Genomic DNA, 12316 nt, shown 5'->3' with positions numbered 1-12316 from the left:
GGGTGTGGGAGTGGGAGTGGGTGTGGGTGTGGGTGTGGGTGTGGGTGTGGGAGTGGGTGTGGGAGTGGGTGTGGGTGTGAGTGTGGGAGTGGGAGTGGGTGTGGGTGTGGGTGTGGGTGTGGGTCATCTCTGCTCGACTTAGAAGATGGACTGTGTTAATACACTGAGCTAAAGTGCAGAGAGAAGGGAGAAGAGACTGTAGTGTATGGCTTAGGGCGGTGCAAACACTGCACACACACACAGACACACACACACACACACACACACACACACACACACACACACAGACACACACTTGATAAATGAAGGCTCCCAAACCCAATATGTCTCATAGTTCACCTGGGAAGGCAGTGATTAATAGTTTAGTTACCTTTCTGTCCAATTACTCTTTATGTCATTACTGTTCTATCTCAACCCCTAGCCAGCCTGCTGACTGTGTGTGTGTGTGTGTGTGTGTGTGTGTGTGTGTGTGTGTGTGTGTGTGTGTGTGTGTGTGCGCGTGTGTGTGCAGTGTGCAGTGTTTGATCACTGCTTTTCCCCCTTGACTCTAACCTACTTTCTCACTCTCTCTCCCTCCCCCCCTCTCTCTGTCTCTCTCTCTCTCTCTCTCTCTGTCTCTCTGTCTCTCTCTCTCTCTCTCTCTCTCTCTCTCTCTCTGTCTCTCTGTCTCTCTCCCCAGCTGCGTGTCCAGTGCTGTGCAGTGGTAATGGTCAGTATGATAAGGGGTCATGTATCTGCTATAGTGGATGGAAGGGTCCTGAGTGTGACGTTCCCATCAGCCAGTGCATCGACCCGCTCTGCAGCGGACACGGAACCTGCACAGACGGCACATGTGTGTGTGCGCTGGGATACAAGGGTCCCCACTGTGCTGAGGGTGAGGAGTGGGAGTGGGAGTGGGAGTGTGTGTGTGTGTGTGTGTGTGTGTGTGTGTGTGTGTGTGTGTGTGTGTGTGTGTGTGTGTGTGTGTGGGAGTTTTAGTGTTAGTGTTGGAGTGGTGTGGAGAGAGGCATTATCAGGTGAAACACGTCAATTCAACAAACACATTTACACACACACACACACACACACACACACACACACACACACCCCTTTCATCTTAGCTAGACTCCCGGCTCATCATCCTAGCATCGTCTCACACTCCCTCCATATCCTGCTGAAGAATGATGCTGTAACCAAATCCATCAGAGCTTTTATGAAGGGATGAAATCGCCTCTATTGATCCTGTTAAGAAGGATCATCAGCCTGCCAAACCCAAACATTCACTCAAGAGAGAGAGAGGGGGGGGGGGGAGAGGTGGAGGAAGAGGATAAACACTGTGAAGAAGAGAATGAGAGCAGAATGAAGGTAATGGGAGAGAGAGAGAGAGAAAGGGAGAGCAAAAGGTCATGAGAGAGAGAGAGAGTGAAAAAGAAGAAGAGAGAGAGAGCGAGTGATGAACGCAGTGACAGATAGAAGTAGCAGAAAACAGGGTCAGCATTTTTCTCCGCCTTGCTTCTTTTTTTTCTCCTCTCCCCATCCCCACCGGGTTTTTTCTCTCTCTCTCTCCCTCTCCCTCTCTCTCTCTCTCCCTCTTCTCCCAAATCTGATATTCATCACAGTAGGAACGGTCAAACAATTTACCTGGAGTGCCAGCGACACAAAAATCAATAGCTCTGATCTGCCATTTCTGCCACGCCATCAGAAGTGGAGGCGTTGGGGACTGGGGTGTGCAAAAGCTGAGATGTTGCCTTAGGCCAGCTATGGGGGAGGGGAGGGGAGGGGGTGAGGGGGAGGATAGGGCGATTGGGTGTTCAGGGGCCAGGGGGGGGTTATTTGTCAAATTGGTTTTCACTCACTGCTCCAACTCAGATCTGCCCATCAACCTGGCAGACGATGTCAGTTTCTCTCCAGCAACACACGCACGCACACACACACACACACGCACACGCACACACGCACACATGCACACACGCACACACGCACAGACACACAGACACACACACACACATACGCACACACATGTGTGTGTGCGTGTGTGTGTGTGTGTCGTGCATCTGTGTGTGTCGTTCTTGGTGTGTGTGCATGTTCAATGTGAGTGACTGAAGTATGACGATGGAATAATTTAAGTCGTACCAGTTCTAACCTCTAGATATGAACAAGGTCACAATGTCCAAATAACATACTCAAATGTATTTGTGTTCATTTATGTTCACTAATCTCTCTCTCTCTCTCTCTCTCTCTCTCTCTCTGTCTGTAGTGGACTGCCTGGACCCTACGTGTTCTAACAATGGTATTTGTGTGAACGGGGAGTGCCACTGTAAGCCAGGCTGGGGGGGTCCCCACTGTGAGCTGCCCAGAGCCCAGTGCCCAGACCAGTGCCACGGCCACGGAGCCTTCATACCCGACACTGGCCTCTGTAGCTGTGACTCTAACTGGATGGGGCCAGACTGCTCCATGGGTGGGTGGCCATGGTCTTATCTTAACACAACCGTACCACAACCATCACCCCTGGCCGTCAACGCTCACCTCAATGTTTAACCGTCACCTACACTGGATGGGACCTGTGGGAGAATGCTTTTGAAGAACCCTCATGGGCTCCATGTAGAACCCTTTCCATACCTTCTGTGGAAAGGGTTCTTCAAAGGGTTCTCCCACAGGACAGCCACAGAATTCTGGATGTTTCTACTGTAGGTAGCACCTTTTTTTCTAAGAGTGTAGATATTCATGGTTGTGTGTGTGTGTGTGTGTGTGTGCACATGTGTGTGTGTGTGTGTGTGTGTGTGTGTGTGTGTGTGTGTGTGTGTGTGTCTGTGTCTGTGTGTGTGTGTGTGTGTGTGTGTGTGTGTCTTTCTCTCTCTACAGAGGTGTGTTCGGTGGACTGCGGGACACACGGCGTGTGTATGGGGGGAACGTGTCGCTGTGAAGAGGGCTGGACAGGCGTGGGCTGTGACCAGCGTGTGTGTAACCCACTGTGTGTCAAACACGGAACATGCAAGGACGGCAAGTGCCAGTGTCACCAGGGCTGGAACGGAGAACACTGCACTATTGGTAAGTAGTTTGTGTGTGTGTGTGTGTGTGTGTGTGTGTGTGTGTGTGTGTGTACAGTATGTGTGTGTATAGGTCAGTGGAGGCTAGTGGATAGAGAAACGGGGAGGACAGGCTCATTTATCCACTAGCCTTCTCTGGTATAGGCGTGTGTGATTCTAATCCTTTTTAACAATTGTCTGGCAACACAACACCGTGCCAACTCGCCTTTTTCTTTTAGCTGAGTGGGGGGGGGGGGGGGCGCGGAGGGAGGGGTGCGGGGGGGGGGGGGGGGTGCTGATAAGAACGAGAGAGTGACGGTGACAGTTGGTGTAGGAGGAGAGACAGAGGGGGGACAGAGGGAGAGGTTTTTTAACAGAGGGAGATTAGAGGTTGTTCCCCGTGAGTCTGGGCAACTGAAGCCATGGGATGGGATGAAAGAGATGTGTCCTCATTCTCAGCATGTTCGCATACTATCTAGTTTACCACCTGAGCATGTGTGTGTGTGTGTGTGTGTGTGCGTGCGTGTGTGATGTCAGTCAATCACTGCCTCTCAGTAAAATAGGCATGTCAGGATGGATGGGAGCCTCAGTCCTTTACGCATAGTGCTATCAAACATGACAGCTCATACACCTGTCACCATATTTACCACACAGCGCATTTACGACCATGTACATACACACACACACACACACACACACACACACACACACAAACACACTGGGTGAGGGGGGGGAAGAAAACAGTCTATGATCTCTCCGTCTCCCCTATTAGAAACTAGGGCAGCTTTCAATGCTGCATCAGCCCGAGATGAAAGGCTCATCTCCTCTCAGCTCGACACGAAACACATTTCTGTGGAAATACAGACAATGCTAAATATGACCTGATCTCAGCTCGCCTGTGTTTGTCTCTGCTGTGCTGTTTGCTTGCATTTTAACACCCCGCTCTCATTCCCTTTCATGACGCTCACCACTCTGCTCTCTCACCCTCTACACGTTTTTTTTTTTTCTCACTGCAGACTTATGGGACTTGGGGGTTGAAAAAGGTACCGTATCTCACTGCGTTGATGTTGCTAGCCTGTTACCCTTGTGGTGTTAAGTTGTAGCTAGTAGCTGCTGCTGCGTCGTCTGTGGGTCCGGGGCTGGCCTCAGTAAGCTTGGCTCAGTAGAATGTGTTGCTGCTATATCTGTCTCCAGACTAGGGGGAAATCTCAAATGAAAACCCCATTCCTCATGTAGTGGACTACTATTAATCAAAGCTCTTTGTAGCTCCGCTCTGAAGTAGTGCACTGTATAAGGAGTACACCAGGGGAGGCTGGTGGAGGTAGACATCGGAGGACGGGCTCATTGTATACACACGGAACGGAATGAGGAACGGTAATCTGGTTTGTTTGATACCGTTCCTCATTCCGTTCCGTGCGTATCCGATGAGGCCGTCCTCGGATGTCTACCTCCACCAGCCTTCACTGGGGTATGCGGTGTCATTTAGATGCAGCCTAGATGTCGTGGCGTAGTTGTAGCCTGCCGTAGACTAGACTACATCATCAGATGTGAGGGTTCATAGTGCTAACCCTGTGTGTTTGTTTGTGACGATTATTATGAAACTATTGCTTCTTCTTTTTTTTCGTTGCCTCTTTGTCAAGACATTCTAAGCTCTGGTAATACACTGGTGCTCTACCGGATGTCAGAAGAACACATAAAAGACAACTGGAATATTCACTGAGAGGCTTGAGAGGTTTTGATATTCACGGCATAGGAGGCAGTGTGCTTCCCACATTCTGGATATACACCTTGAGCCACTCCATTCATACTGTGACATTTAAAGTGAAGCGACGGGATGATTTGTATCATCTCAGCCTACAGTCCTAAATGTAGCGCTAATGAGCAGTAGCGGGTGGCCCGGAACGTGCTCTCCGTGTGGCTTGTACACGGGTGGATTCCACGCAGCCCATACCAAGCTCTGTACAAAAGGGAAATAAAACTTAACAGTACTGCTGCGTCAAAAAGTTACCGCTGATAAACTTCCATGGCTGAATGACGGAAGACTTATCCGACACTATATATACTATTACTACCATCCGGACCCAAAACGAGAGATTTAAAAATAAATAAATAAATAAATGCAGAAATAGTCCTGATAATCTTCTAGCTTCTCTTTAATGTAGGATCTCACATACATTACCCAACGAGGTTGTCAGCTCAGAGGGAGCTCTTCTCCATAGTAATACCAGTGCTCAAACTGAGCATTTGTCTCCTAGGAGAAATATGGACACACACATATGGAGACATAACTAGACCCAGGGACGTTGGTCATGTGTTTTGTGAATACAGCTGCTCCACGGGTGAACAACATTATACAAAGAAAACATGTTGATGCGCTGTACGCTAATGGTGACTTTCAGAAGCCAGTGACTGTGAGAACAGCGTGGTGGTTAGCATGTGTTTTTGGACACGTGTGGGGACAGCTACAGCCATGGGAGACATGTTAATGACTTAATCGTGTGTGTGTGTGTGTGTGCGCATGTGTGCATGTGTGTGTGACTCACACTCAGAGAGCATACTAATACATACTAATAAAGTAATACACAGAATATTGCTGCCATTCCACAACATCTGTTTTGAACATATATTTTCCTTCATGCCAATTTTGACCCAACAAAGGCCACACGGCATCTGACTCTTCCAGGGATGGAGAAAGCCGACCTTCATCAGGCACCAGTGTTGTTGTTCAGTCAACTTGTAAACATTCAGAGGCATAATGGGATTGGGTTAGGGTCTGGGCTGAGGTTGTTGGGTGTATTCTCCTATCACCCTCCCAAGCTGCTTACACAGTACAGGTCCCCAGGGGAGCATTTGGAGTGTCCTGTCACCTCCTAAAGTTAATGGAACTGCTTTCACTGTTATATGGCACAGCCCAGCGAGAGAGAGAGAGAGAGAGAGATCAGAGAGAGAGATCAGAGAGAGAGTTCAGATTTACTGAAATTGCACTGCTTTGGCAACATTGGTTTCTCTTTACCTGTCATGCCAATAAAGCTTACTTGAATTGAATTGAATTGAATTGAATTGATAGGAGAGACAGAGACAGACAGACAGACAGACTGAGAGAGAGAGACAGACAGACAAACAGGCAGACAGACAAACAGACAGACAGACAGACAGGCACAGAGACAGACAGACAGACAGACAGACAGAGAGACTGGATGCAGGGAGAGAGGTTTATGTGTAGCAGTGCTACATTGTGTGGTGTTATCTGGTCCGTCCATGAGAGGAGGTTTCGGATTTATAACACTAACCTTTTACTGAATGACCTTTACAACAGACAGGGCTGGATACTGGGGGAATGGCTGAACTTTTTGTAGGACATTCTGTCTCTTACTTTAGTTTTCAATTGTAATTTTTCTCTCTCTCTCTCTCTCTCTCTCACTCTTTCTCTCTCCACTTTTTAATAGAGACCTTTATCCACACACACACACACCCACACATACACCCACACCCACACCCACACACACACACACACCCACACACACACACACAGAAAGAGAGAGGTGTGTGCTGACCCATAACCCAAGGCAATTTCTCCTACTTTTGAAGGGGATTTCATCAGAGTCTACCTACATTGGACTTAATAGTTTCTGAAATCCCACTTTCTTCTAGTTAGTATGAGGGGAATGGCCTGGCCCTTGGTATAAGAGAGAGAGAGAGAGACCCGGGGCCTGGCCGTCCAAGGCGAGCCGATCAATGCCCACTATAGATCCTGCTGTCCAGAGGCTTCATAAGGATTTGGCTGCTTGAAATGGCAACTCCATTAAACAGGCAATCACTGGTAAATGCCTGTCTACCCACGGCTCAATAGTATGGGCCAATCAAGCAGAACCTGCTCATGGGGCATTCCAGTCCCCAGACCAACGACAATGACATTAATTAAAGATAAATAGGTTTTATTTGATTCCTCTTGTTAAGTCAGAGAGAGAGAGAGAGAGAGAGAGAGAGAGAGAGGGAGAGAGAGAGAGAGAAAGAATGTTTATTAAGGCTGGCGTTCCTGCCCCCTTGCCTACTTACTGTGAATGGGAATACGTGATGAAAGTGAAAATGTCATGTGTTGAGACAAATGGCAAGCAGAAGAATAGTCTATTTTGGTACTCCGTATCGGCTGAGATTGAGGACAGAAAACTCAAGGGATCCGTCAATAGCTTTAGATGAGTCAATTTGGTGAATACACAGATGCGCTTGAGTGACAATGCACTCAGCAGTTGAGAAAGGACGGAAATATGATCATTAGTTCGTTATGCTTCTTTCTTTTTTTTTCGTCTGAGTGGCCTGTTTAATGGGTTGGTTTGGTTGATTTTAGACCCATATCTAGTAAGTATTGTACTTCCCAGCAGTGCTTTTGATTGATGGCTACTATTTTGGAACCTGTCTGTGCAGTCATTCATATGGAGTGTCTTCCAGCTTGTTATTAATTGGAAGTGTCATGCGGAGTTTATTTGGGTGCTTTTTGGACAGACTGAACTTGTAGCCCCGTCTACTTGCAGTAGCATTGTGTCTCATGAGGAAAATGCGTGAAATCTGGTGAAGGCGCTCTGTATGAGTGACAGCACCACCGACAGGTTCCAAAATAGTACCCATCGATCGACAGCACTGCTGGTGAGTAGAGTACCTACCACATAGGGTTAAAAAATGCTGAACCAACCCTTCTCTTAGTCAAACTTTATGCCTCTCCCCTCCCAATGCTCCCTGTAGCCGGATTAGCGGTTAAGTCAAACATCAACCCCCCCCCCCCCCGCCCCCCGCCCCCCGCCCACACACCATACCCCCAGTAGCAGGTTTAGTGGTTCTGGCTGATGCTCCTCTCCATTGATTGAGGAGGTAATCATTCTGACAAGTGTGTTCTGGCTCTTTTTGTGTGTCTGGAGAAAACAGTGTGTGTTGTCATGGTTGATCCCTCTCACTGTCAGATTACAAAGCAAACACACAGGCCCCCGTCCTCTCAGACTGAGCCTGAAGATGGAGGCTGTGAGACAGCTGGAGGTTAGAGAAAGGGGTGGTTAAGGCCATGGGTTGTGGTTGGGGTTGGGGTTTTGGCTACCTTCCAGGCCTTGGATTAGGTTTGGGGTTTTTTCCAAGGCCTAGCGGGAAAGTTCATGAGCTCATAGGCTGTTTGTATTACACACACACACACACACACACACACACACACACACACACACACACACACACACACGCATACACACACACACACACACATCGACACACAGCCGGCCCTTAAATCTCCCAGGCTGTCTCTAGACTCCCCTAATCTCATTTACACCAGAGACAGCATTACTCTCAGGCCATCAGAATCCCATTATCTACACTGAATAATGTTCTAAGTCTAGTGTGTGTGTGTGTGTGTGTGTGTGCGTGAGTATGTATGTGTGTGTGTGCGTGTGCATGCGTGTGTGTGTGTCCCTATCAGGTACTCCCTGTTCTGAGTGAATATTGAGTAATAAATTCACCTCTTCTCATGCCGGTTCATCTCCAGACCGCTGGTACACACAGTTTAGAATGTAAATGAAAATTGCCAAGCAGAATCCAATTGATTTGTTTTGCGATCGATATCGCTTTCAAGGTTAATTTACCACCCCGGCATCGGATTGGGTAAGGTTTCAACAGGTGTGAGTGTGAGTGATGTGTGTGTGTGTCTTTGTGCCTGTACTTGGGTCAAGGCATAAAAACACAACAAATGATTCTCTCTGTTTTTCTCCATTCCTCCTCCTTCTCTCCTCTCCTCTCCTCCTTCTCTCCTCCTCCTCCTCCTCCTCCTCCTCCTCTCTCAGACGGCTGTCCTAACCTGTGTAATGGAAACGGCCAGTGCACCATGGGACAGCAAAGTTGGCACTGCGAGTGTCAGACGGGCTGGAGGGGCACTGGCTGCAGTGTTGCTATGGAGACATCTTGTGCAGACAACAAGGACAACGAAGGAGGTGTGTGTTTGTGTGTGTGTGTGTGTGTGTGTGTGTGTGTGTGTGTGTGTGTGTGTGTGTGTGTGTGTGTTGGGTCTCTCTCTCTCTCTCTCTCTCTCTCTCTCTCTCTTTTTCTCTCTCTCTCTCTCTCTCTCTGGTCCTCATGTCCCTACTTCATCCCCCTCTCTCTCTCTCTCTCTCGCCCTCTCCCCCCCTCTCCTCAGACGGTCTGACAGACTGTATGGACCCAGACTGCTGCATCCAGAGCCCCTGCCAGAACAACCCTCTGTGCCGGGGGTCCAGAGACCCCCTCCAGGTCATTCAGCAGAGCCCCCTGACTAAGCCTAGGGTCCGCTCCTTCTACGACCGCGTCAGGATGCTGGTGGGGCGGGACAGTACCCACATCATCCCAGGGGAGAACCCATTCAACGGCAGGTAAGACAACAACACATGGGGATGGATGAATGGATGGATGGATGGATGGATGGACAGAGTGATGGATGGAATAGGTTGATGTATGGATAGATATCGTGATTGATGGGGGCGAGTTAATGGATAAGTGTATAGAGAGATGGATTAGGTTGTTGGATTGAGGGATGCATGGATGGATTGACTCTCTCCTCTCTCTCTCTCTCTCTCTCTCTATCTCCCTCTCCTTCTCTCTCTCCATCAGTCTGGCCTCTCTGATCCGAGGTCAGGTGTTAACCACAGATGGAACGCCCTTGGTGGGAGTCAATGTCTCCTTCGTCAACTACCCCCACTACGGATACACACTCACACGCCAGGACGGCACGTAAGTACACAAATACACACACACACACACACACACACACACATACACACACACACACTGAACAAAATATGAATAATATATATTAATATATATTCAGTTCTTCATCTCCAGTCAATATTTTAGCCGACGATTATTTTGCTCTTCCCCCTCTTCTCCAGGTTCGACCTGATAGCCAATGGCGGCGCGTCTCTGACGCTGCGGTTCGAGCGCGCTCCGTTCTTCAGCCAGGAGCGCACGGTGTGGTTGCCATGGAGCGAGTTCTACGCCATGGATACGCTGGTGATGAAGACGGAGGAGAACACCATCCCCGGGTGTGACCTGAGCGGGTTCCTCCGCCCGGACCCCCTGGTCATCTCCTCCCCTCTCTCCTCCTTCTTCAGCTCCAGGCCTGGGGAGAGGCCCATCATACCGGAGACACAGGTCAGCGCTCTCCTCTTGTCATCCCTCGTTCATCTTCACCTTCCCACCTCTCTCTCTCTCTCTCTCTCTCTCTCTCTCTCTCTCTCTCTCTCTCTTCAGGGGTTTTATTCCAGGTCACCACTCCATGCATATGTACCTCCTACTTGAGACCCGAGTCAGCTATCTCCTCTGTCCTCTCCTTTATAATCCTCATCCTCCTCTTTCTCCATCAATCCCTTCAGGCGCTTCAGACCAGGACTCCAGGTTGCCACTCCCTGCTTAGTCGTTCCTGTCCCCTCATACTGTAACAACAGTCGATTGTTCCTCTCTCTCCTCTCATCCCTCTCTTTCTCTCTCTCTTTCTTTCTCCTGGTTGCTCATTGACAAACGCATGCACCAGTCTGAACCTCTGCTGTTTTACTTTAGCTCTGAAGGTTCATTTATGCTTTTTAATGTGACTGTCGTCGCTTGCCTTTGTAATTTCAGTCGATCGACGAAACTGATAAATGAACCTCAAGACTCCAGTCCAAAATACTCTTCTCTCTCTCGCCCCCTCCTCTCTCATCCCTCTCTCTCTCTCTCTTTCTCTCTCTCCCTCTCTCTCTCTCTCTCTCTCTCTCTCATCCTTCTCATCCCTCTCCTCCCTCTCCTCCTCCAGGTTCTCCATGAGCAGATCGAGGTGCCGGGCAGCAGTCTGAAGCTGTGCTACCTGAGCTCCAGGACGTCAGGCTACCGCTCCCTGCTAAAGGTGACCATGACCCCGTCCATCGTGTCCCTGGGCCTGCTCAAGGTCCATCTGATGGTGGCTGTGGAGGGACATCTGTTCCAGAAGTGGTTCCACGCCTCGTCTAACCTGGCCTACACCTACATCTGGGACAAGACTGATGCCTACGGACAGAGGGTCTACGGGCTCTCAGAGGCCGTTGGTGAGTGTTTGTGTGTGTGTGTGTGTATGTGAGTGAGTGTGTGTGTGTGTGTGTGTGTGTGTGTGTGTGTGTGTGTGTGTGTGTGTGTGTGTGTTTTTGTTTGTGCATGTGTTTGTGCGTGTGTGTGTGTGCGTGCGTGCGTGTGCGTGTGCGTGTGCGTGTGTGTGTGTGTGTGTGTGTGTGCGTGTGTGTGCGTGTGTGTGTGTGTGTGTGTAAATTAAGCGAGTGCTAAGCTCTGTGAAGATACATAGGAAGAGGCACTCAGCACTCCACACGCACGTAGTGGCGGCTAAATGCTTCTTCTTCTCTTTTCTTTTTTTCATTCGTCAGTTTTTTTCATCGCTGCTCGCGTCTCAGTCAACCAGCCGTAACCGTGGTGAAGGGTTATTAGCCGTCAGAGCGAGTTAGCGGTTAGCGAAGCGAGCGGCGAGGGAGGGCCTGGGGACCCTCAGTGCTATTACAGTTCTCTGTCACATAAACTCAGAGCTTCTGTCAGAGCTGCTGTCAGGGGTGGCGGGGGGGGGGGGGGGGGGGGGAAGCAGTATAGGGGGGCTATGATACAGAAGTTGGCAGACTCGGTTTGAGATTTAGAATTTTAATGGGCGCTTTGTTGACACCGAAAGTTCCTCAACACCAAAGTGTTCCTAGACAATTATATTCTATTTAAAGTGCAAATTGGATGGCGGTAACCATGGTTTTGGCCTAGGCTAGGTTAGTGGGAGTGAAATGTGATCAAGTGAAGCTGATAAGATGCTGAGAATAGCACCCTGTCACTCACATGGAGCATGTAATGGTGTGTCTGCTATCCTGACAAGCACACACACACACACATACACACACACACACACACACACACACACTGGTGCCTTCTTATCCCCTTCCGATCTGTGTTTCTGTTCATCAATGACAACTTGTCAGCACTGTTGTATGATGAGAGAGTAATGGTCTGCTGAGATGGTGACCCAGGAAGCTCTCTGTCCAATCAGCAAGGTTGTTCATTGATTTAACAGCAGGCAGAGGTGTTGTGTAGCGTGAGTCTGTGTCAGATGACTCATAACTTTGATAGAACTGTTGCTGCTACTGAACCTCTATTCCCTAAAATGACTTTATCTGCTGATGATTCACTGCCTTTTGTTTCTGGGTCTTTCTGTGCTTGAGGTCTTGTCTGTCTGTCTGTCTGTCTGTCTGTCTGTCTGTCTGTCTGTCTGTTTTAAAGATCTGTTCCATCTGTCTCTTTTTTTTTTTCTCTCTCTC

The 12316-nt window shown here is 49.0% G+C and overlaps 1 protein-coding gene across 1 annotated transcript in view; it reads left to right on the top strand.

The window, feature by feature from the left end:
• The window catches only part of tenm2a (teneurin transmembrane protein 2a), a gene marked incomplete at both ends in the record, with an annotated part of 135124 nt that overhangs the window by 108095 nt on the left and 14713 nt on the right, over window positions 1–12316 (top strand). Inside the window, 8 exons of the mRNA XM_083685613.1 lie at window positions 680–874; window positions 2237–2437; window positions 2842–3027; window positions 8819–8965; window positions 9169–9379; window positions 9618–9737; window positions 9896–10157; window positions 10795–11062. Coding sequence (XP_083541739.1) covers window positions 680–874; window positions 2237–2437; window positions 2842–3027; window positions 8819–8965; window positions 9169–9379; window positions 9618–9737; window positions 9896–10157; window positions 10795–11062 — 1590 coding nt within the window. The remainder of the gene's footprint in view (window positions 1–679; window positions 875–2236; window positions 2438–2841; window positions 3028–8818; window positions 8966–9168; window positions 9380–9617; window positions 9738–9895; window positions 10158–10794; window positions 11063–12316) is intronic.

The sequence above is a fragment of the Argentina silus genome (genome assembly GCF_951799395.1).
Source record: "Argentina silus genome assembly, chromosome: 15".
NCBI classification, from domain to species: domain Eukaryota; kingdom Metazoa; phylum Chordata; class Actinopteri; order Argentiniformes; family Argentinidae; genus Argentina; species Argentina silus.
The sequence above is the reverse complement of the archived record's forward strand: the minus strand, read 5'-3'. Positions and strand labels throughout refer to the sequence as shown.